Source organism: Dipodomys merriami, unplaced genomic scaffold, assembly GCF_024711535.1.
Source record: "Dipodomys merriami isolate MVZ:Mamm:240054 unplaced genomic scaffold, mDipMer1.0.p SCAF_3, whole genome shotgun sequence".
NCBI classification, from domain to species: Eukaryota; Metazoa; Chordata; class Mammalia; order Rodentia; family Heteromyidae; genus Dipodomys; species Dipodomys merriami.
The window spans coordinates 5160716-5187125 of NW_027204492.1; the positions used below are offsets into that span (position 1 = coordinate 5160716).

General features: G+C 37.0%; 1 protein-coding gene across 5 annotated transcripts in view; it reads right to left on the reverse strand.

Moving 5' to 3' along the window:
• Aff2 (ALF transcription elongation factor 2) overlaps positions 1-26410 on the reverse strand; it is a 484064-nt gene that overhangs the window by 295640 nt on the left and 162014 nt on the right. For 4 of the 5 annotated variants that reach the window (XM_070039611.1, XM_070039608.1, XM_070039609.1 and 1 more), the window contains exon 3: positions 20370-21233. The exons of the other annotated variant lie outside the window; for it this stretch is intronic. In XM_070039611.1, coding sequence (XP_069895712.1) covers positions 20370-21233 — 864 coding nt within the window. The remainder of the gene's footprint in view (positions 1-20369; positions 21234-26410) is intronic. 5 annotated transcript variants of the gene reach the window in all.

Genomic DNA, 26410 nt, shown 5'->3' on the forward strand with positions numbered 1-26410 from the left:
ATTGGCAATTTTTTAGCATGCGTTCAATACATTTAAAAACAACTATATGTCTGATAGACATAACCTCTCATTTGAGAATTTAAGCCTTTTATTTAGTTATTTATAACACTGACTGTCCTATACCATATTTAAAAAGTCAAATGTAGGAAACAATATCAGTATGCAAGCTAATTTGTACTAGTCAGGGTTGAACCTTTACATCTCTACACAATTGCTTTAGATGGCCCTTTAGCATCGTGTTACTATCCTTGCCTCAACATGGGTATGGACTAGCTTCAAAGTGTTTCTGTTGTTGTTTAAACAATACAAAAACTACCCAGCGTTCACATCCATGGTCTATGTTCTTTTATCACCTCTTCCCCAAATAGGTACATCAAGATCTGAGCTAACCTCGGACCTAGCAGACTACTTCTTATTGCCCAGGTCTGTGGTTCAGAGTACACTGGCTCATACTAGGTTTGCCACTAAATTTAGTACAGTTAATTTACCCTTAAGTGCCTACAAAGATGTGTTACAGTCAGAGTTGCCTAACCTGGAAGGCTAAATTATGCTACAGAAACTTTAAAGCAAGTACATGCTTATTTCCACTTACAACTGGAGTCTGAGAACTATTTTAGTCCCCAAATTAAATATAGATAGATATAGATAGATATCTATCTATATCTAGATATATTTATATATTATAGATAGATATAGATATAGTTTATCTATCTATCTATCTATAGCTATATATTTGCTCCTGGCAAAACAGGTTATCACAACCCCAAGGTTAAAAGATGGCAATGTTGTTCACAATGAAGATAATTCTCTTTTGAGCTTTTGTTGTTGTTGTTGTTCAATATTGTGCAACTGCAATAATCTGACATCCATTTCACCAAATAGTTTATCAATGGAGCTATGAGAGCACATGTTCTGTAAATTGGTACTTGAATGCTGAGGTCGTTTTTCAAATTTTGGAGCTCTACCCTACCATTTAGAAAATCAAATAGGTGTGCAGGCGGCCAGTGGTATATTTGTTCTAAGTGTGTAATGCTATTTTGAGTCAAGAACCCAGGTTACAAATTGGGTCTATGTTTCATTAACTTACTTATGATTCCTGTTTCAATCAATCGTATAATATTACCTTTTCAATTTGTGTTGTAGAGTATATTTCGTCTCTCAGAAAATGTAACTGAGGCTCTCATATGATAGTGCATAAGTATGCTGAATTTGAAACTGAAGGTAGATGTTAAGGGTCAAAAAAAGCGTTCTTACATTTAAAACTTCTAGATATTACTGAAATTTAAAGAAGTTGAAATTTGAAAGACTGCTTAATTTTTAGAGTAGAGAAGGCCAACAATGCCTATGAATTTATAATGGTAATAATCATACTCATTAAAATATTCTCCATAGCTCCCTCTCCAAGGATGATGCTTTCCAAATTTTTGGTGCCTTTTTGAACTAGAATGTACAATAGCGTATCTTCAATTAAAAATATTTACAAAGGCCCTCACACAAAGAAATTTCTGAAAAATTAGGAGTGGAAAAGAATAATGTCTATCAGACACAAATTCATGTTAATGGTGAAAAGTCAAATGAGCAAGATTCTGTTTGGTAAAGTTACCTCATAAGAAGTGCTCTACATCATTCTCCAAGTCTGAGAAGACAAAGAAGTTAGTGATTTAAGCAAAGCAATCTTCTGATGAGCACAAAGTGAACTGTAACTCTCTCACTAGGAGGGAAAAACTTAAATATCAACCTTAACCAGGAATACGTAAGGTATTACTAACTGGGTTTTATCAGGAGACAGGGTGAGTCAGATGAAGAACTTTCAAATGCTTATAAACCAAATGGCCCTTAGAATGAATTGATTTAGAGGTGAGAAGTAGGCCCTAAGTATTTATACTTAAAAAGATGGCCTATCACCTAATACTAAATAGTTAGATGCATGTTGGCAGAATTAGAATAACAGTAATCCAACACAACTCCAGACCTTCTCACTCATAAGAAAACAAAGCAGAAAAGGAAAACTCCCCACTGGAAAATATACAATTTCATACACATCCAAAGTAGAGCTCAAAACATGTTATTTCAATACGATACTTCAGCTTAGAATCATAAGCTACTCAGTGATCAAATACCATGTAGATTGATACATTCATGTTTACAACCACAGCAACTGAAAATAATATATATATTCACATGCACATGCATACTTACACATTTATTACATACACACACATATAATTCTGATCAGACAGAAAACAACATGTGGGAAGATGTTTGAAGGTATATGAAATTTTCATCAGACATGCACTAAACATTTTGCTGCTTGCATAGTACTTGCATATTCAAAGCCTGGTAGATTTTCATATGTCCTTGCAAAGAAAGTAAGGCAGGCATTACTTTTCCTCTACTACAACTGACATTTACTTGGCTCAGAGCACACATGTGATTTGCTCAATGTATATGCAACCAGCACAAGACTCAAACAAACCAGCTAGATAATGGTGAAACTCTCTGCTCAGTCCACCATGAGTGTGGTATAGCAGCCCATATAAGAGCTCCTGGACTCTTTGTCCTTCTAAGAATAAGAATATGCATAAGGATGAGACTGAGAATTTACCATCTGTAGATCTCCTCTGTAGCACAGATCTCTGATACTCTACCAAACACTTGAGGTTCAGCAATTTGGAGAGATAGTTCTCTCCAAATCATCAACTTCTTTAAATACTCAAGCACAAAAGCAAAACAACTAACCAAAATAATAGCTTAGGACTTTTTTAAAAAAATATAAATCGTGACAAAATATCTATGATTTTAACTCTTGGTAAACCAAATCACACGTTTCTTGTTCTGAACAAGAGATTGCTTTTTCATGCAAGTGAATAAGCGTTGCCACTGATCCACATTCTAATCCTGCTGTATCTTTAAGCTTCCTTGAAATACCCTTCATCCACCCATCTCTTCATCCACCCTTCTTGCCATACATTGAATACCTACTTGGTATCTAGCTGTAGGTAATACTTCATTGCATTCTCTAGTTCCTGCATTGGCGCATCTGTCTTGGGAGCAGTTTGCTCTGAAGTCCTCTATGCAATCTATGATTCTCCAGTTCACATAACACATGCCCATAACTTGTGGCCTATGGCAGCAGGGGTTCTTTGGCACTTCCATTCAAAGGACTGTGATGTCAGAAACAGGCTTAGCCCACATGCTATGTGTGCTAAAAGTACTTTCAAATAATTACTCATTTTATTTGAAGAAAACAACTACAAAGCAATGAAAGGCTGAGTGGAATGGCTACTGTGATTGTAATGAGTATTTATTCTCCCTGTTTTCTTAAAATTAGGATTATATATTTTAAGCCCTGCAATGAAAATGCTCACAGTACACAAAGCCAACCTGAATCACCTGTACAACAACCAGCTGAGTATCTTTTGATTTGAAACCAAACCACCCACCATCTCTCTCCTGTTATTTCTTCACCAAATGTCATGTTTGTAAAAGCTACATTATATGTCTATAGGACAACTATAGTACGTATTACCTGCTACCTCTCTACTGTTGTTATACTTGATTGTGTGCATGCCCATATGTGTGTTTGAATGAGTATGCATACTCATATCAAAATCCTGAGGTATCTACAGTACATCAAAACAAACCATAGGAAGATACAGATGGCTCAGGTAAACCTGTGGAGTGGGACTGTGCAAACTATTCTACTTGGGACACTGAAGTAAACACACAAGTATATTTTAACCCAGTATAATCAACAATGTTGTAATTAAACATTTGGGCTCGTTTTCTGATTCATTTATCCTAAGAGTTCAGTGTGGGATTATATTTGTCAGTTAATTTTGCCCCATGTACTCATAATGTTAGCATCTAGAGGATTATTTCTAAACATAAATCATCTGTTTGGTAGGAAAGCATGAAGAAATGCCAGCACAGGATACCATTTTTCTCAAGGACAATACTGGAAAAGAAAATGCTTGGTGACTGGCAGTATGATCACATGGTTTCATTTAACCTATTCTATGCCAAAGCCCTCTGAAGAAAGTTATTGTTATTGTTTCATGGCTGAAGAAATGAAGACTCTTAAGGACTTAAGAGACTTGCCCAAACCAAGTAGCTAGATGAAGTGACTTTTATTTTAAATATGGGTCTATCCTTTTCCTAAGTTAGTTTTTCTCTAGTTTAACAAATGTTTCGACAGTGGATATGTGGACTCTGAGAAAGCACATAATTATACAAAATCTTGTTTGAATACTTCTATTACCCATTATTCTGAAGAAGGGAGGTAGAGATTTGTCAGTTTCTCTAAGAGTTCAAAGACTAGAAAGATTCCAAATGACTGCAACCTGGTCTCAGTGCTCTGTCGGGCTCAATGGTTTGTGGAGCTGGATGCAGATGACAACATGTCTCTGAGTCATCCTGGATATGGCTACCAGTTTGTGTCCTTACTCTTTTTGGCTCCCATGGTGTTTGGTGCTCTTCTGTAACCCCAATAATTTACCCTACTGTCTTATCTCTCTGGATATACCTTAGTCTCCCTGCTAGATATACATTTACTAATAAGAGCGTACAGTAGGTTCCTACTTTGTCTCTTTTGAGGTCCTACCACAAATTCTCCATATAACAGGAGCTTGACAAAGATTATAGGGTGTTGATTTATTCATTTAATGAGTACTTATTAATTCGCAAAATAGTGCATTCTCCTACTCTTAAGTACCTTATTCCTCCCATTAATTGTCACATGACATTCTGGTCATTGTGTATCTTCGTCTTCAAGACAGTACTGTACATACCACAACTTCATGATTGTTATCACATAACTCCATTACCATTTTCTTGTGATAATTATCAGATATCTTCAGATACATTATGAAATCTTCAGTTCTCCCAGAGATCCATTTACATATTCAGCACATGTTTAATGAACATCTACTCTATGCTCCTTACTATGATTGAAACTGGAAAAAAATCTAATCATCTCTTCTAATATTTTTGGATCCCTCATAAAGATTAAAACTACATTATGCATGTAGATGTGTTCAATACATAATAAATGAATGAATAACTATCAACCTTTCCAGGAGATAGCTTTTGTTCCTCATAATGACTCAAATAGGCTAGTTTTATTCTTTTTCCTGGAGAATTATACACTAGCTTCAAATTTATTTCTATATTAAATAAACTAATCACCTGCATATTGAAACCAGATGTCATACTAGGGGCAGTGAGAATTTATAAACACACTTTCTTCCCTGGTGAATGAAAGTGTCAAACCTGGCAGTTCATACAACCATGGTTTTTTGGAGGTCCAGGAATGAAAGGGTGGGGATAGGTACAATGATGGAAGCTTATCTTTAGGAGAATCAGGAGCAAGCACTGTTCTAACAGAACTATAGTTATATTGTCATAGGAAAATAGGTAGTGGAGCTTCCCTTTGGCATAATGAATGTCTATGCAGTCCAGGATATGACTACCCAATTGAAAAACCCAGATCATTCATCTGGAAAGTTATCCCGTCAATGGTCTTCCATTCAAGGTATTTTTCAAATATTGCATGAATGAATAATTAAAAAGGCAATCGAAAGTAAATATTAAGACTTTTCCTCAAGCAAGTCTCAATGCGTTTTTATCCCATTTAAAATTTAAAGGTAATTATATTGCCTACTGCCAAAAAAGTTAACAGTAATTATTGGAATAAATAATGCCATTTGAATTAAATCAGGATGCAAAACAAAAATGCAAAACAGGAAGCAGAACACTGTTATTTCTAGCTCTAAGTACTATATCCTCTTGATTTATGAAGATGTAATTTTAACCATCTATCAGTGAAACCTTCTTGCCTATATAATTTTGACTTTACTGTCAGATTGCCATTACAAAATAACAATAATCTTTTCTCATCAATAAAGAAATATGTTTTTGCTTGTTGTATTATATAGTTTTCATATGTATATCATTCTCTGATATGTAAAGAAATATATTTATGGCTACTTGTACAAATAATGTAATGAATCATGTTGCAATTAAAACCCACAAACTAAAGCTTATAATTCTTCAGTGATTCATTCCCAGTGTAATATGTCTTTGAATGTTCCAAAGTATTGCTATATAAGGCAGGAAAAGTGTCACCATGGGTTTTGACCACCTCTGTTTCACAGTTAAATTAATACTGACTGACATGAACATAGAATTGCTTTTTGTGTGTGTGTGTGTGGTTGGAAGGTGATACCATTCAATCTTATCTTCCTAAACCCTTGAGACTAATTTCCCGAAGGCTAAATAAAATCATCAATTACAATTTTTCTCCCTCATTCCTCAAAGGCAAACTGAAATAGTAGGGAGGTCGTTCCTTCATAAGTCAAAATACAGATATTATTAGATGGTTCTATTTATCATATGGCTAATTTTTTTTCTAGAGTGTACCAAATAAGGTATTGTTTTGTGCATCATTAAGTTGTGGAAAGTGGCCAAGTTCCATATTACACTTGACTGATTTTGAGGAAAGTATTCTTCTTTGTAACTTTCACCTGTGGTATTTTTAAGGGCTTTTCTAAATGAGGTATTCAGACTAAAAGCAGTTTAATGTATCTCTTCCAACGAGCCAGTTGGATGGAGTCAATTTTCAGAGTTGTTTAGGCATCAAAATTTTCTAAGTCCTTAAACAGAATCACTATTTCACAAGGCTTTCCATCACACTCCAGTATACACTCAAAGAAAATAATGCCTTAGCTTTGTCAGAATACATTTTCTAGACATGTGCATGAATGGAATACACAATGTTCTCTTTACCAGGCTCATTTTTTTTAACCTACTTCCGTGATAGTAACTAAATGGAGAGTTCTAGGCTTGGCTCTGTAATTGGCTGTAGTGAGATCTATTCCTACCTGACTTCTAGATTCTATATTTCAAAAAGTGAAACTTTTAACTACAAAAGTCTCTGCATTTTTTTCAAAACAAGAAAGCACAGAGGTGTGGAGAGAAATCCAAATAGTGGAGGATGGAGAAGAACAGATTAAAGTTAAGTTGGTGTATTATTATTAATCTCATATTGGAAAAACACAACTGCAGCCCTAAGAAGTATAGAACTCACAAATGTACACTTCATTCCTGTCTTTTCTCCAGCTTGCACTACCAGAAAGTCATTGATGTTAACTCAAAGGTAATGGCAACGTACATCAAATAAAAGTAATAGAGGTGAGCCAAATAGTTTTTCAGATGACCAAAGGTCAAAGGGTGGGGTTGGGGCTGGGCCAGCAAAGCCACACCAACTCTCCATTGCACACATAATGCCTTTGCACATAGCTCAGTCTCAAGGAGAGAAAAATCCTTTTTGGATCATAGACTCTAAAGCTTTCATTCCAAGAGAAACTCAACTACAAATGTGTTTATTGATCTCTAAGAATTATAAACTACAAAGCACTTTAGTAAGCTAGATAACTAACAGAAAATGGTCACCTCAATTCTTATGATTTCTAATATTCAACATATTTCCCTATAATCTCTAAACTGCTCTAAAACCTTTCCAAAATAAGATATTAATATTTGAGTGGTGACCAAAAAGGCCATTTGCACAAAATAAATCATTCAATGTAATATAGGAAAATAATCATGTGATTATTGCACAAAGTTTAACATAAGAAGCACTGTGCAAACAGTAATCAAATCTCATGACATTAAAATCCTATAGTATCATGACAGAATGACAATAAAAGGGATTAAAGGGAAAACTTACCTGCTTTGTATAGCTCTGAGTATCAAAGAGATGGATCTTTTTCAATGATGCCACCATGCACCACTTGCCTAAGCTAGAAATCTCCCTGTCATTTAGATTTTTTTCCCATATACTCCTTCTTGCATGGTCCATCAAATTAACCGCAAGATCTCATCAAAAACAGTCCTATTTTTATTAGCTAGCATTTAAGGACTTGGAATATTTCAACAGCTTTCTTAATGATTTTTCTGCCTCCATTCTTAGCAACTCTTCTACAATTATTGCATCCTTTAATAACTACCCTACCTATATTTCCTGGCTAATGTGACTTTTCTCAAGTATCCTCTGCCACGTTTATGCTTTATACATTTTAGTGGCTTAAAGGACTCTTTATCATCAGGAGCTGACTCTATTACCCTGGCCTTCCCAACCTTTCCAACCAACTGTCCTCATAACCCCTCAAACATGATTCCAGTAGCCTTTAGGTTCACTTTCCTTTTCGTGTTGGTTTATATCATGGGAAATTGCATATTACGTCTTCAACAAGGAGAACCTAGATGTTTCCCTAAGTTATGGGCAAAACCTTTAGAAAGAACTAAGAAAGCCATGGTTCTCTAGCCTTCACCACCTCAAAGGCCATTGGCTTTGATTGGCACCTCTAAGAAAAACATGCATACCTGACACGTATATGAGAGCACACAGACACAAACAACCATGCATAGCTGTTATCAAGAGCCTGGAAGGATCTCTATAGTTCAACACATTTACCCCCATTAAACCCAAAGTCTCAAGGCTATCCAAGAGGATTTGCTATTGCTAGAACTTCAGATATTTCAGCTCTTTTTCTCTCAATGAAATTATTACTTTCTTACATTTAATGTTTATCTTCATGATCATCTTCTAACATCCTGTGATTCTGAGCTAGGCAGGGAGATATTCCTGCCATAGTAGTTCAGATTCTTCAAAATTCTAAGACAAAAGGACCATCACTCCCTAAACCAATAAGGAAAAGATCTTCTGACTAGAGGATATGAATTATGCTATTGAAGAATATTTCTTTTTTTTGACAAATTTCAAACATGCATATTGGGCTCATTAGAAAACTGTGCCTGCCTGTTTCTACTTTCTCCTCTGTGTGAGACAAAGAGATCATAGGTGAGTGATAAGGGATTAGAATAATTTTCTCTCAGTAGATCAGGCAGAAATTTCAGTCATCATTTTTCTTCATAATATTACTCTAAGAAGTCATAGGACATTGCTTTTTTATTTTGTACCTATTGTTTTGTATATAAATTTATCTGATTTGGGAAAGAGAATGGGAATCACAGCAATGATGGGACAAAGTTTGAACTAATGCAGCAGCAATACTTACTAGACACTATGTTGGAAATGAACTTTGCACTTTGGGGGGGAAGAGGAATCATGGAGGAAAGTAGGAGAAAATGAGGGAGGGGGGTAACATTGTTCAAAAAGAAATCTACTCAAAAAATTATATTAAGTGAAGTAAGCCAGGCCCAAAGAAGCATAGGTCCCATGGTTTCCTTTATTTGCAATATCTAGTATAGGTATGAGTCAAGCGGAAAAGGTCAGATAATGTGATGTTAGGAAAATGAACCCTTAAATATGTATTTTAATGTTTTCGTTTCTTTCATGCATGTGTTTCTAACGCATTTATAAGATTATTTCTTTGTTGCTTTCTATGTCCCTCCCCCACAGTGTAACCCCTGCTTTCACTATATTTGATGTCAGTATAACATGTGGAGGAGATGGGGACAAACAAGTCGTTTAAGGATTCAGGTGGACCTGTTGCAACAATGAGAAGTACAAAATGTCATATCAAAACCAGCTTTACAATGTCGGTGTGGGGGGGGAGGGGGGTATAATTGGGTGGGGGGAGGGGGGAGGCTGGGAAGGGAGGTGAAGGGTAAACAAAGGAGGAGGCTGCAATGCTTGGTAAGAAATGTATGCATTATCCTGCCCATGTAATTGTAGCCCCTCTGTACAGTATGTTCTCAAATAAAATAAAATAATATTAAAAAAAAGAAAGAAATCTACTCATTACCTTACATAACTGTAACCCCTTTGCACATCACTTTTATAATAAAACATTAAAAGACTAGGTTTTGTGGAATATATGAAGTAGACATGACAATGTACATAGCACCAATTAAAGAATTTTAAAACTTGTTGCAAATGATTTTCAGTATAAAAATTTTAATCATTAAAATGAAGTGAACTGCCAGTAGACTATATAAAACTAACGTACAGAACAATTAACATCATCTCCTTGATTTTAGAGTAGATGTAACTGAGTTAGCGAATCTCAAGTCACTTTTCCAAGATAAAGAATATTTCTAACATTGGCTACAAAACACTTTCCTGTACCTGCCCATAGGTCAGGAAAAGCCTCTCCTCCATTGGCCAGTTGTCTCTTAACTAGAGATGTCTCTCATAGTCCTGGGATTCTGCTCTCTATAAGCTACAAGACTCAACTTTCTTCAATCTCTTCTCAATTATCTACCTGTTGATAACAGTCACAAACAAGCCAAATGTATTTCACCGCCTAAAACGTGGTCTAGAGCCAGGAAACATGGTTAAAGTCTGTAATCTGAGCTACTTGAGAGGCAATGGTCAAGGCATTGTTATATGACGCCAATCTGGGGAAAATAAGTTCATGAAAGCCAGTCTTGACCAATGACTGGGTGCTGTGGTTTGCATCGTCATCCCAGCCATATGAGGAAGTACAAGGAAGCAGATCATAGTCCAGGGTAGCCTATATATAAAGTGAGACCATATCTTGAAAATAAGCAATATCCCAAGTGGTTGGCAGAGTGGCTCAAGTGGCAGAGTATCTATGTAGCAGCCATGAGGCCTAGAGTTCAAACAGAAGTACCGCTATCACCATCACCAAAATTTGTCTATATTATTTAGCTCAGGAGTCAGGAGGAAAGTAAGTTAGTCTGTTTTTGTATGGGTTGCAGGTTAGGAATGTGTTTACACTGTAACATGGTTAAAAAAGTTAAGAGCAATATTTCATGACCCATGGAAATATGGGATATCCAACTTTCAGTAACTATATATTAAGTTATATTGGGGAACAGCTACATCTATTTGTTTACATACTTCTATGATTGTTTCCATGCTACAAACAATATCAGAGTTCAGTACTTATACAGACCAAATAGCCCACACAGTGGAAAAGTTATTTTGAAGAAAATACTTGTGTAGCTCATAATCGAGAGAATACAGCAATAACATCTTTTTTCTCAACCATTTCATTAGCAACTTCATACTACTTGCTGCAATAAAAAGTTTTCAAAATTCAATTTTGCATACTTTTCTCTAAACAGTTTGTCCACAGACAACTGTCTTTCCTATACGCCACTTCCAACCAACAGATTCCAAGGGGAAAATGCCCATGTGCTAATAGCTTATATTTAACAATTTTAATATTAAGTAATAACCCAATACCACCATGGGACAAGGAATGGATTAAGCAACAGAAATGATGAAACCATAGATCACACCCCCAACTGGCACTTTTATAGGCTCAAATTAGCCTTCAGCTTTCTTAAGGGAATTATGGGAAAATAAACAAAAAAAGCACATCCAGAACGGGGGATAGCAAGAAGCCAGGAAGTATGAAGAAATCACTGAGATAAGTATTACTGTCTTTTTTGACGAGATTATTGCAGGATGTCACTCACACAGACAACCAGAATTTTCCCATGGTATCATTCACACATCAGTGAAGTCTCCTGCATACAGTTACAATCTCCACAGGGCTCTAGGGTTCCCACATACACTGACATGGCCACGTTAACGAGCTTAACAGGGCACTTGGAAATTGGCTCAGTGTTATAGTGCTTGCCTCACATCCATGAGGCCCTGGGTTTCATTCCTCAGCACCACATAAGCAGAAAATCCACAACTGGTGATATGGCTCAAGTGGTAGAGAGCTAGTCTTGAGCTGAAGAGCTGATGGACAGCACCCAGGCCCAGAGTTCAGGCCCCACAACCCACAAAAAAAAAAAAAAAAAAAAAAAAAGAGCTTAACACAATTTTGGCTCCAAACCATTATAAACTAAACCTGGTGTCAGCTCTAAGCTGGAGTGTATCAGCTCCATTGTAAATACTAATTCAACCTATTCAAAATGGACATTGCCTAGATTGGCTCCATTGTCACACTTTACATGAAATGTGGACGAATTGTCCCCTTTGAAAGTGAGTTGCAGTATTTCCTCAATATTTATGGATTTATGGTTATGTAGAACCTCAGAATGTGCCCTTATTTGACAAATGCAATCTTTGCAAATGAGATTAGTGAAGGACTTAAACATCAAATCATCTAGGATGCAGTATATCTTACTTCCTTAGAAAAAGAAGACACAGGGAACGTTGTTTTTTAGGTGTGTTTAGCCTCAGACTTTTCAAATATGAGACCTGCACAGGAATTTAACTTAAGATGGACTCAACTCATTATTCTCTTGCCCTTTATGGAATAATAGAGAAGTTATTTTTCAAAAATTACCATATATATACCTGTATGTATGTGTGTATACATACATACACACATACATAGTAGCATGCTTTATATCACATCAGAAAGCCATGTGAAGACTTAGGCAGATTGTAGTAATGCCTGTCATATGAAATGTGACATGAAATGCCTGTATCTTCCAAAAACTGTTTAAAGGCAAAGAAAGAAAAATTGGCCTCTAATATATTTGGAAAGAGCACTTGGTCCTGACAACATCTTTTTTTATGCATAGTTTGCATCACCAAGAGAGAATAAATGTATGCTATTTTGTTATTGCAGCTGTAGGAAACTAATACATGTCACATTTTCAAAGACTGTTCACAGCTACTTAGTCCTCGTATTTGCACAGTAACTTTCTGAAGGAGGCAGTCTGTGGATCACATGTATTTCTTAGCTTAGGTACAGTGAGTGACACTCATCACTTCATTTCCTGCCTGTTCTTTGCATACTTTTATGGCTATCTGACAATCCTAAACACTTTGGAAACTAATCAACTTTGAGGACTCCAACATTTTCAGAGAAGTCTTACATTTCTGTATTGCAATTGTTTCCATGCCCACTTTTTGTTTACCTAGAATTTAAATCTAAAACATATCTTGAGTATGGTTAGGTTTCAGCCACAGAAATTCTGACTTAGAGCTGTGTTGTCTGAGTTGTCTGTTAAAGTCATCCTACTAAGGAGATTAAAAACTCAGAAACCTTATGAACCAAGAAAAGGTCCCCTAACAAGTTGTGTCATATGTTACTCATTTAAAAATATTGTAAGAACACTACTTCTCACCATATTTGTAAATGAAAAGCATGTGATTAGAACCTGTAATACCAGAAGAAAAATTGCTCTTTTGGTCTGCTCAACCACACACTTTTGAAATATAAATGTAGAAAGAGAATTTTAACTTAAGCTGGACTCAGCTTAGTGTTTTTGCCCCTTATCAGCCAGTAGAGATGGTATTTTTAGAAAATTAACCAATACATACACACTAGCATGCTTCACAGTACATGTCAGCATGTAAATGAAACTGAACATCTGGGTTTTAGCACCAGAATGGCTATGACATGGTCATGTGCTTTTCAGCACTTGGCCCTTGGTGTCCTTGAGAATAAGTTACTCCAGTTATGAAAGCAAATAATAATAATCTAAAATCTAATAAGAATTGCATAAGAATAAAATGGAGGCTGCAATGCTTGATAAGAAATGTACGCATTATTCTGCCCATGTAATTGTAACCCCTCTGTACAGTATGATCACAAAAAAATAAAATTAAATTAAAAAAAAATGTGTAAACTATAAAGTATACGGGTCAGCTGGGCACCAGTGGCTCACTCCTGTAATCCTAGCTACTCAGGAGGCTGAGATCTGAGGATCATGGTTCAAAGCCAGCCTGGACAGGAAAGTCAGTGAAACTCTTATCTCCAATAAACCACCAGAAAACCAGAAGTGGCGCTGTAGCTCAAGTGGTAGAGCGCTCGCCTTGAGCTGAAGAGCTGAGGGACAGCGCTCAGGCCCAGAGTTCAAGCCCCATGACGAACAAAAAAAGAAAAAAAAAGTATACAGGTCATAGTTTTGGGTTATTGTCATCTATATCATAAGCTCAGTTTGATAATCAAAGCATAATAATTATAAATAATGGTTAATTAATGACTTTTTGCTTTCATGCCAATTAAAAATATGAAAAAGATTTACAACACACACCAATAGTTTTCAATTCATTTCTAAAGCCCTTTGCATTTACTATTTGGGTGGAATCAATATAGTTCTCTACTTGTCAATTTTTCTTTTTCTTTAATGAAGAATGAGAGCATTCTTTTTTATAACGGTCTTAGACAGTACTAAGCTAATCGATAAATACAATGATAAAGGGATGATTTGGAACACACAGAACAATAAGCTTATCACTTTACCACATACTGAATCTGTCAAAATATTTTCCTAGAAAAAATGTGAAAATAGAAGTTCTCTATCTCCCATGATTTTAGTGTGTGATGACGAAAGGATTAGAAGACTATTTGATGAGTCCACAGCTTGGTGCTTTCACATGTAATGTGGCATACAGCTGTTATAAAAAAAAAGAAATTGAAGTATAATAATGCTCCAGGTTGACTTTCCAGGCAATCTCTAAAAATAGCCAATTGTAGTTTACCCATATTTACCTAGTCTTAACAATTCCATGCTGCTGTGAAAGGTGGTAATGAGAGGCGTGTGAAAGGTGGTAATGAGATCTGTGCAGGCAGGTACCAAGCCTTCCATACTGCTCTACTGTGGATTCTGCTGTGCTGGGCTTAACTGTGTGGGAGAAACACACCCTCAGAGATTTAGAGGTGGGGAAAAAACCCTCTCTGGTGAGCCAGTTTGATCTTTTCTTGTGACACAGAAGCCTAAAAAGGTGAGATTGCTCTCTTAAGTTCACAAACCTAGTGCAAATCAGCTGAAAGCCACCTGCTTGCTAGTATAGCTCATCCAATTTATATGTGCCAAATTCTACATGCTCGCTCACATAAAGATTCACATTAGCTATCCCATGGAGTCACAAACATTGAAACATAATGCTGCTTTAAGTTGTATCATTAATAATGATAACTTAAATTCATATAATGTAATAATCAAGGATAATTAATTTCTTTTTGGCAAAAAAAGTTGAAAGTGATGGTGGATTTAAACACCCAACACCAAGACAGATAGAAATCAAATGTCCCACTAGATTTTTAAAAATGGGATGTTGAAATTGCTGATATTGCTTCAGAATGCTGGTGGCTTCAATCATTTGTGTTCAGCCTTAGAAGAAGCAAGAAGATATATGTGAAAGAATGGTAGTTGAAGAAACAGGAAGAGAGAAAACCCACCAGACAGTTGCATAGTTGAGATAATGTTGAGATCTATTGCTGAGCTTGAAAGACAGATATGCATACAAAAAGACAGCATGGTATAGATCAGGCATTTCAACAGTTTAAAAAAGAGCCCTTAGGAAATCCTGCAAGGAAATGATGGTATCTGTAGAAGAAGAAATAAAATATGCTTTCTTGTATGAGAGGGGGAGAAAAACCCAGGGACACTCAAAATTTACTGTCTAACTTGGTGAGGTCAATTGGCTTGTAAGAATTCCTATCTCACTTAGGTCTTACAAACACTTAGCTTTGGACAAACTAGCCTTTCTCCAGAATATGTCTGACATGTGTCTCATTTCCCTTTTGGGATATCCCATTTTATCTATCCATCACTGCTATACATATGAACTTTGGTCCAGAATTATTAATTCTACTGAGTATTCAAGGCCCAGTTCAGAATCTATTTCTCATGCATTCTCTGTAAAACCTTTGCAGGCTACTCTTATATACCAATGTCTTGTAAATGAATCCCACTTCAGCATTTTCTCCTTATGGAAGCTTTTCTAATCACTGAAATATGAAAATTTTAACTGAGTCCCTTCCTAGCATCCCTGACCTCTCCATCACACAGAACGTAAAGTGTTTCCCTACCATTATGACCATTTCGAATGCTTAAGTGATGCTGCTTCACTTAGTATAAGGAGAAACTGAAGTTGGGGGAGGGATGAAAGACATAATATGGACAATGCATGTTGAGAACAATAAAACAACCAGGGGATGTTGATTTATAATGAAGTGGGTACAAAGTATTATAGATTCTACACATCCAAAGCACAAATGCTAAGATGAAATCTTTCCTGGCACTCTGCTAGTGCTCATATTGAAAAGTGTCTCCCTTCTTGGTGTGGTTGAAATCAGGCAAGTTATAGCCTGGAACTGAGTACAATTTTACTTCCATAAGACTAAATAATAGACCTGCACACACACACACACACACACACACACACACACACACACACACACACACACACACATATATGTATACACACACACACACACACATATATATGCAGGTCTATTATTTAGTCTATACATACATACTTATTTATGTATATACATATATATATGCTTATGCTTAGCATGAATTACATATAGCAGCTGGATGTTGTTCTCTTCTTTAAAGTTGCTTTCTGGATCGGTTCTGTGTAACTGCACAGGCATCCAGAATACCAGTGATAACATCCCAGTGATAAGATTCCAATATTCCCTACAGTTCTCACACAAGGGATTTAAGCTTATTATTTACTTCAGAATAAGTGAAGCTAATTATACTCACAGTATATAAAACAAAACAGGCAGTTACAGTTGTGACTGTTTGTGAGTCATACTTTTCAACTGGTTGACAAAGCTAGGCACTAAAATAAGCTATAACAATCCTATATCACTACCACTAAACTGGTTTTGAGGCTGCTGAAGCCTCAGATAGCCTCAGATAACAGGCAAGAGCAACCAGAACATCAGATCACCCAGCGCAGTGATGACACTTCACACATTAGTACTGGCCTTATTGTTGAGACATCTAAGCAATTATTTTACTTGCCAAACAACACCAATATCAAATTGCACCAAAAAGGAAAGCTATCTATATCAGCAGATTTTTATACTACAATGAAAATAAACAATAAAATGTGTAACAAAACCATGTCTAAAGCTCCATTTATTAATAATAAATTAAAACACCATCTGCAAGCAACCGTCAGGTTTAACCTGATATAAATAGGCTTTTTATTCTTTTCAGATGCAGTTCTCAGAAAAATCTTCCAAGCCTAACCAACCATAGACTACATTAGCCTGTTTTATTTAAAGTTGTATAAAATGTAATAAATTCTTCAACATAAAGTTTTTAGCAAATTATTTAGTTAAGAAAGATGCCCCATATGAAAAGCTTCTGGCTCATTGCAAAAATACTGGTTAAAATGTTAACATTCCTATTGTGATAATGACATTTTAAGAAGTATGCAAATATGTCAAGAATAAGAAATTAAAATGTCTCCACTACATAAGTATAGACATATAAACATATTTTAATAAACATAAATCAATATATTTTAATAATGCTTTGTAATCCCTCAGTACACAAACATAATATTATCTTCATTTGGGGTGAAAGGGAACAGGCATTGTTGAATGCCCCAAAAAGGTTCTGTGAAATTCACTAACACAACAGGTCAGCTTCCTGTCTGTCACTAGAACCTGGGACCAGTTGTGAGTGCTCTGAGAAATACTGCTATAGCTCCATGGCTAAAAGATCTTTAGCAATAATTCTAAGTAATTTTGTCACTCATCAAAGATGACTATATGGAGTAAGCACCCGGAATTCAGTGCTTGGAATTCTTGGCGCCAGGATCTGGGGCTGGATTCTAACACTAAGTGCTTTTGAAGAGTACATCAAGATTTAATAGGGTAAATTTTCAGACATGGTCAGAGTTTTAGCCACATAAATTCCATTAGGTTCAAAGCTCCATAGTTCTCCATCCTGTCTATATTTATGCCCACATTTTAATCTACATCTTTCTAAGCTCTCTCTGTTGGACTTCTTAACCTCTCATTTTCTTTCCTCCCCTTTTTGGTTTTAAATTACCTCTAAATTCTGTCTATGCCTCTGGCTTTAGAGCTCTAATCTTCCTTCTACCCCTCTTTACAAATCCTTTCTTGAAGTCTGTGTTTTGAAATAAACTCTCTTTACTTATTTCTTACCTTGCCCCTGATCCATTTTTTTCTACAAAACTCTACTAGCACTAAGGGCAGCATATGCATAAACCATTCCTTGCATAATCATCTCCAGAGCTGAAGACAACTCAGACTCTTTGAAAATGTGCCAGAGCATTGAGGGAAAGCGTGAAGTCATTTCTGAATCTGGGTCAGCCATTTTGTGAATAAATAAGTGAGAGGATTACAATGGAATAGGTTTCACCAAGTCTGCGACCTGTCACTCCACTAATACAGGAAAACATGATAGCAAGGTGATTTGCAGAACAGTCCTGTCCAATGGCTCTACTGTGGACAGAGAGGACAACAGGAGATGCCAGGACAAAGAAGAGACAAGAATGATAGGCCAAGCTGCATATTATTCAACTCAGGTTTCTTTGGGGTTGTAAAGTATTAAAACCCACTATTAAGTTATCCAGTCAAAATTAAGATTAGGATTTCTTAATCTCTATTACACAGAGGTAGAGTGAGATACTGACAAACAGGAAATGATTCAAGAAACATAGCTGAAGACAAATTTTTTGGCCTTTTTTATCTTTCATCATGTTACTTGCTTAACATTATAGCTGTGAAATGTACTCCAGTAACCATTTTGAAATTCATTCAACAAACATTTATTGAAAATCTATTGGGTGCCAGGTGATTGGACGGCGCTTGGGATACAGCGAAAAATGAGATATTGCTTGCCCCCAAGGAGCTTCCAGTCTACTAGAGGAGATGGATACATAGGCAGCAACTATAATACAATGAAATAAGTGCTGGGCAAGGTATTAATAACAAGGCATTAGAGGAGCCAGAGGAAACACTTAGTAATTGAGCGTGGAGGTTCTGGGAAGCCTTCACAGATAGGGTGACAACTGAGCAGACCTGAAGGAGAAACAGGACTTTAATATACAGGGAGGTGGTGAGCAACACCCAGGTTGAGGGGACTGAGTGTAGACAAAATAATAAAGTAATGATAGGAAATAAAAGCATGATATGCATGAATGCATGATATGACAGGGAATTCCAGGTAGTTCTACATGAATGGAATTTCATCCAAGTTTGGAGTAGTAGTGAAATATGAAGCCAGAAATGGAATATGAAACCAGAGAGTAAGGAGCCTTTATGTGTGTGGCTAACAAAGCTGGATGTTTTTTTTGGAAGTAATGAGAAAATACTGAAAAGCAAAAGCAAGGACTTACATGGTCAGATCTGACTGTAAGATCAGTGTGTAAGGAAGAGACTAGAGGCCAATGAGATGAGTTAGGAAGGTAAGTTAAAAGGGCTCACACAGCATTCTGGGTGTGAGATGTTTACAGGTGGTTAAAAGGAAGCAACAATGAAGAAAAAGAGAGATCAGAGAGAGAGAGACTGAGGAGGAAGCTTGACAAGATTTGATGAATGATGAGACAATAAGCAAAATTTTTCCACAAAAAAACAAACAATATTGAAACATACATCTAGAACAACCTACAGCCCCGGGTCTGCTATCATCCTCTTAAATCACCATATCTACTGTGCATGAATTCAAGATGAGCTAGAGGGTTCGCGTAGTCTGACTTCTCTAATTCACACATCACTAACTTGGAAACTGTAACAATTCAGACCAACTGCCTGTCACTCCTATTGAGTAAAAATATTAACCTCTTTTCCTCCTCTTTTCAAGCCTTTAGTCACCCATAAAAGGAATCCAATGTAAGGCCATGACTTCTGCCAATCAAATGCTTGAGGCAGAGTGGGCAGCCTCTTACATGGAGGTGTCTGAGAAACATGCCCACCACCTACGTGCCACAGTGTCTACAATACAACAGTTAGGGATTCATTCCTTTGGGAGACACTTTGGCATCTCTTTGGTTTCTCTTTTATAAGGCAACCGCTCCTGAAAGAGGCAGAGTATTTTAGTGAAATTTGGTTGTTCATACTGTGCTTTGCTGTGAAACAAGGGTCAAAGGTAGAATCAGAGGGATGTACAGGTATTTGTCTGGGGAAGAATGTGATGCGGGAAAGAAGACTGAAGATCACTGAAAAGATATTAACATCTCGCCAACACTGCCCTCTAGACACTTAGGAAACTGAGATCCTTAAGGAAGTCCTTCCACTTCAGGATGCGCAGTTTTCAAACTTGTACTTCTTGTACCTTAAGGAACTTGTGTTTTCTATTTGTAATACGTCATTTAGTAGCTTGTGTACACCTATGGTGTTCATATTTTTTCTCAAGAGCTTTATATGACTTATAGACCAGTTAAAATCTCAACTCTTACTCATTTGTACATAATATTACTACAAATGTACTTTTTAAAACTATTTTATAGAGATATTTCATTCACACAAACAGACCTTGTATTTTTTATATTCCAAGTTATGCAGATTTAACTGGACTTGCACTACTCAGTTATGTCACCGGTGACAGAACATCAAGAATCAAACTGACCTTGAAGGCTTCCATATACAGCTCAATAACTTTAAGAGCTTCTAAGGCATACTTGGTAATAGAAGTTAGAAAAGCCAACTAAAAAAAAATGAAACAAAACTTTAAAAATTACTTACTTCACTTGTTTGGAGAATGGTGAACTTGGGCAGTTTAGTCTTTGAACTGGCTGTACTGGGTTTTCCATCCAAGAGGGACCCAAAAGACAGATTCCCAAAGCTGTTTTCAAATTCAATGGAAGGTTTCAGTGTCGGAGAGATGTCTGGTGTCTGTTCCTGGCCATCCATGGGTCTTACATAGGCAGTTGGCTTTTGCTGGCCCATGCTTGTTTTGCAGTAAAGCCCTGGTGGGAAGTTCTGAATGGAAAGGCCAGTGCTGGGAGCTAGCAAAGACGAGGCAACTAGGGGGGAACCAGGTGTTTGCACTGTAAATTCAGATTCTTCAGGTGAGTTGGATTGAAAGATTTCTTTGAAAGCCTCTTCTCCACTAGACTTGGTGTTTCTGTCTTCCTTGGCAGATGGGTTTGACTCTTCAACTGCACCAGTTTGGGGCTGCTCAGCCGGATAGACAAAGAAGTCTTCCAATCTGGCTTGAGGCTGGTCCTGTGTGGAAGTCTGTATCTTGTTTGGCTGACTGCTGGCCTGGCTTGCTGGTCCAGTGCTAGTATTTTGACTATCTCGTGACCACTCAGGTTTCGGTTTTCTGTTGCTATGTATTAGAGTGGAATTCAGGATCACGACAGAGGGTGGAGGCATTGGTGCCGAGGAGGAGTGGGTATTATCTTGATGTGGTGGGATCATTCGGTTCTTTTGTTCTGGGAAAAAGCTCGATTCATTTTTGTTGATGGGTGTCTGGGGCACAGAATTCTTTGGGATCCCCACTAGATGATTGTGATTAGAATGGCTAGTTAGCAAATCCTTCATTTCATCATAGTTTCCAAGCGTGTTCTGGACCCGGTTGGCAAGGGCATCACCTTTGTTTGTCTAAAATAACAAAAAGATGGGGGTGGGAGGAGAGAGAATGAATAGGTTTTTGTTTCCTAATGTTAATGTTTCAAACAGATGCCTTACGTAGGCTCGCAGAAAGGGTTCTTTAAAATAGCCATGCTGCAATATAATTCCATACTTTTTACGGGCTATTTAAAAAAAATCAATAATGCTATTGAAACAGCTCCTTGGTATGAGCAGGTATGATTAACAGTTGCTATCCTGACTGGCCTGGCCTTAAGCTTGTAATGAGCAAGTTGTAAAATTATGTCATTTATAAAATAACTTCTTTTAGGTCAGATGAGCTGAATCATTAGATTATATATTATAATTAACAACTTTCATTTGCTTATTTATTATTAGAATGATAATGGTATGTTCAACTTATATATTTTGGAACAATTAGCCTTTGTACTGCATTAGACCATGAAAAAGATTTAGCCCATTAGATAAAAAATTCAGTTAACTGGCACTATCCTGACTACACAAATTTGAGAATAGGCATGTGAATAAACAGCATCTGATTGTGCTAACTTATGACTAAAGGGAATCCAATTCCTTTGAATCCAAGAATGGTATAAATTACTGGTGTCTGCCTACATACTCTGGGGCGACTGTTTCTACACATTGATGATTCATACTCGTTTACTTTGAAATGATGCAATTGTTCATCAACAGTGACTCAAACTCTCCTGTGTCTTTGCAATGATTTAGAAAATATTCACGAATTTAAACTGTTGCTTAAGTAAATCAAAACAAAGACATCTTTTCAAAGTGATGCTAGCTGAATGTGTAGGAGTAAGTGAGGTAAGCAAATCAATTTATGGACAATCAATAGACCAGCTACATCATCCCCTGAAGGGTATGCTAATCTTTGAAAATGAATGTAATTGTTTTAAAAATAATTAAGTTCCTGTATGCGCAAAGCCTTTATGACTAGCACATGGTGGGTAGCTGTTTATTTGGGAATGAATTTGAACAAAGTTCAGTTGTTCACTCTCAAAAATGAGTTTTATTATTCTATTTTTATATCATAAAGGTTATCAAAACGAACTATTCAATTCCGAAGGGCAAAGGACATCTTTATGCTTAGGCTGCACTGTTTAGGCCCAAGATACTGCAAGGAAAGAAGATATGGCAAGGAAAGACTAAGGTTATCCTTAAAGCCATCTGGCTCCTGGACCATTAAAAAAGTAAGGAGATACCTCATATGGCCATTAGGTCCCAGAAGTATATGCACAGAAGGCAGTGATCATCTCCAATTTGGCAGTTTTCCATTGAAGATAGATGTTTCATGTTTGATATGTTCCGCATGTCCTCAACTTAGTCAGATTGCCTGGTATATATAGGGAATAAACTTATCCAAGTCTAAAATCGAGTCCAAAACTAAGTTGTATGACTGTACTGTTCACTGTATGTGAAGACTGTAGAATATGTAGGTGGAGGGAGGGTGAAGTTCCAGAAATGGATGAAATCACCCAGGGAAAGAAAATGTTGTGAGAAGATCAGGCTCAGGAAGAACCCTGGGATACATCAACCTTTAAGAGACTGGGGAAACAGGAGCCACCATCAAAGGATACCAAGAAGGAACAATCACAGACAAAAGCAAACCAGAAACCTTGGCCTCATTATTCCCATGATCTGCATGTATTTATGAAATCTGTAAACCATAGCACGTGTTTAATCACAAGACTCTTGCAAAGAAATGAGAGCAGTTAGAGAAATGTGTATATAGAAGATGAAAAAATGCATGCAAAACGAGTTGTGGGAGAGGATGAGGATCTTTAGAAGTTGAATAAACATTCCACTTTAAGAGTGCTTATCCTCAAAGACATCTTGTGTTGCTTCATGCAACCTTGGTGCGGAAGTTACGATTCAGTGATTAACATTGTATAAAATTCTCTGCTGAATAAGTTCTCCCTTTTCAGAAACACATTTGAAAGGTATAGTTGAAAGACAAAGATGGGTAGAAATCACTTTTATTTCATAAAACTCCCTAGGTTTTTCATTTTTAATGGCAAAAGTGTTGCATTTTCAACAGAAGATTCTTGCAAAGGCAACCATCAACTCTTCCTATGTAGCAGTTTCCTTCAACTACGCTGTGCAATGGTCCATTTGGGCAACAGCCAAACCAAATCAAGTCTCTCTTCAATCCCTAAATGTCACTGTGCAGATGGCCCAAAAAGGATTTGCTGTAGGCTTGAAACCTGTTTTAGGGTTGTTCTGGCCCCACACACAGACTACCTCTTAAGTCAGATGACTGAATGTCTAACACTGAACACTGGCTATGTTTCAGGATCTGACACTCACAGGGGAACAATGATATTTAATTTCCCACTTCAAATACCTTCATTTTACTGTTATTGAAATGGGGAGCTATAGAATTAGATCATTTTTTTCTGTGGCCTATCAGCACCACAACATGTCATAGCTGTAAGAAGTCATTCCCTTCTACATGTCTATCATCAACACCCCAGAAATTCATTTCTCATTTGCTGTTAAGCAAGTTTATTGCATGCTATCTATGAGTGTGAGTGTGAGTGAGTGTGTGGGGGGGAGGTGTGTATTGGTCTTGGGGGCTTGAGGCTCAAACTCAGAGCCTGGGTGCTGTCCCTGAGCCTTTATGTTGAAGGATAGCACTCTACCACTTGAGTCACAGCTCTACTTCAAGTGTTTTGGTGGTTCATTGGAGATAAAAGTCTCTCAGAGTTTCCTGCTCAGGCTTCAAACCGTGATCCTCAGATCTCAGCCTGCTGAATACCTAAGATTACAGGCATGAGCCACCCATCCTATTCTTATTTCAGCGTCTTGTTCTCAATGAGAAGAAGCATGTGTAGGTTTTAAATGTCTCTTCATTTGTGTTTACTGTTCTCCTGGTCCAGGTTTCTAAGGTATGCCTATACATTTTTAATATCTATGTTTTAAACTATACTTGAAATTAGGAGAACTTCTAAAACAATGTATATGACTTAAAGTAAGGGGAAATTACAATTTCTCTAAGTCTTAGGAAAATCAATCTCCTATTATGTAGTATATACAACATACCTATAATTTCTACCCTTGAATAAATTTATAGCTTTTCAAAATAAGAGAGCAACATTAGTCATCTTCATGTCACCAAGACTTTGCACTATGTCTAGTGCACAGTAAGTATTCAATATTGATATAAATTGAACAGAACTGAATTCTACTCCATACCCTTCCTATGTCACAATAAATGATATATAATGGCTTTGAGTAAAACATACAAAAATAGAAAGGCAAAAGTAATGCTAACTTAGCTTCTTTGAACAATAAACTGAAATTTCTGAGATTCTTGGTTTTATAAACCTTATAGGTTAAAAGACAAGGTTCCTAGGGACACACTTATCTTTATCTGATGAAAGAAAGCAAATTTTTAATTCCAGTATTGGAACTTAAACTCAGGGCCAGGGAATTGTTCATTAGCCTTCAGGTGATAGCTGTTGTTTTACCACTTTACCCATACCTCTACTTCTAGCTTTTTGCTGGCTAATTGAACACAGCAATCTCTTTTTCTCTGTCTCTCTGTGTGTGTGTGTGTGTGTGTGTGTGTGTGTGTGTGTGTGAGAGAGAGAGAGAGAGAGAGAGAGAGAGAGTTATGGGGCTTGAACTCTGGGCCTGGGCACTGTCCCTGAGCTCTTCAGCTCAAGGCTAGTGCTCTACTACTTGAGCAACAGCACCACTTCTGGTGTCTATTGGAGATAAGAGTCTCATGGACTTTCCTCCGCAGGCTGGCTTTGAATCATGCTCCTCAGATCTCAGCCTCCTGAGTAGCTAGGATTACAAGTGTGAGCCACCTGTGCCTGGCTCACTTTTGGTTTTTTGTCAAAGCTACCTTCAAACCTGGATGCTCAGATCTCAGCTTCCTAAGTAGCTAGGGTTATAGGTGTGAACCACTGGTGCTTCTTCTAACGAGCCTGAAAGCAAATCTAAAATAGGACAAATTATTTTCTAGCATTCAAATATGAAAAATAAATTTTCTTATTGGTTTAATTTTCTTAAGATTTTTAAAGCAATAATATAAATAATTTTCACCATCCATTTTCCAGAAGGTGCCAAGATGTTCCTAATGTGGAATATTTTTTTCTTTTTTCTTTTGTCAGTCATGGGGCTTGAACTCAGGGCCTGGGTGCTGTGCCTGAGTTCTTCAGCTCAAGGCAAGCACTCTACCCCTTGAACCATAGTGCCACTTCCGGTTTTCTGGTGGTTAATTGGAGATAAGTGTCTCATGGACTTTACTGCCCAGGCTGGCTTTGAACCATGATCCTCAGATCTCAGTCTCCTGAGCAGCTAGGATTATAAGCATAAGCCACCAGCACCTGGCTCTGGAATATTTTCTTTTGGTGACTAAAAACAAAACAAAACAAAACAAAACAAGAGAATGGCATTGAAGTCTAACTCAGTGATAGAATGGCTATATGTCAGATTAGGGGTTTCAGCTGACAGGATCAAGAAGTGTTAGCTTTCTTGTGCACTTATTCATAGGAATTAAACTGTGATAACCTGTAGAAATGGAGGGCTGTCATCTGCCTTTAGACTAGTTTCCTCAGAGAACAACTGTCTCAGAACTCCTTGGAACCGAAGCTGCATAGCACATAGTTCAAGTTTGAGTTCATTCATGACACTGAGTTTCTGTGTTGCTGAAGGAAGGAAGGTTCATATGCTTTGGTAGGAATTACTGTGGTCATTTTCATGACAGATACTGATGATTTCAAAATACTTATGAAGCAGGATTGGGAACAGGGGACACAAAGCACAGAGCCTCTAAAAGTCTACCATATAATAAACACCAAATAACAGTCCAGTACAAGTTGCCAGAGTTGTCTTCCCTCCAATTTAGATAGGCAATTGCTATCCAGTCTTTTAAATGTGTCAAAATATCTATATGAGAGCCCCTGAATAGAAAACCCAGTCGAGACTGAAAGCCATTTGTGTATACCAATACGGTGTACCCTTCATTATATACTGTAGCAACTTCTGATTCACACTAAATTTTCTATTTGTCCTCTAGACTTGTAACAATCTTATTAAGGAGCCAGGTATTTTTGGCAGCCTTGATCACATCTTATACATATGGCAAAGATGAAATTTAGTTATTTCTATCAATTATAGGATTTTTTTTTCAATTTGGCAAATTCCTTAATTCCCATTCT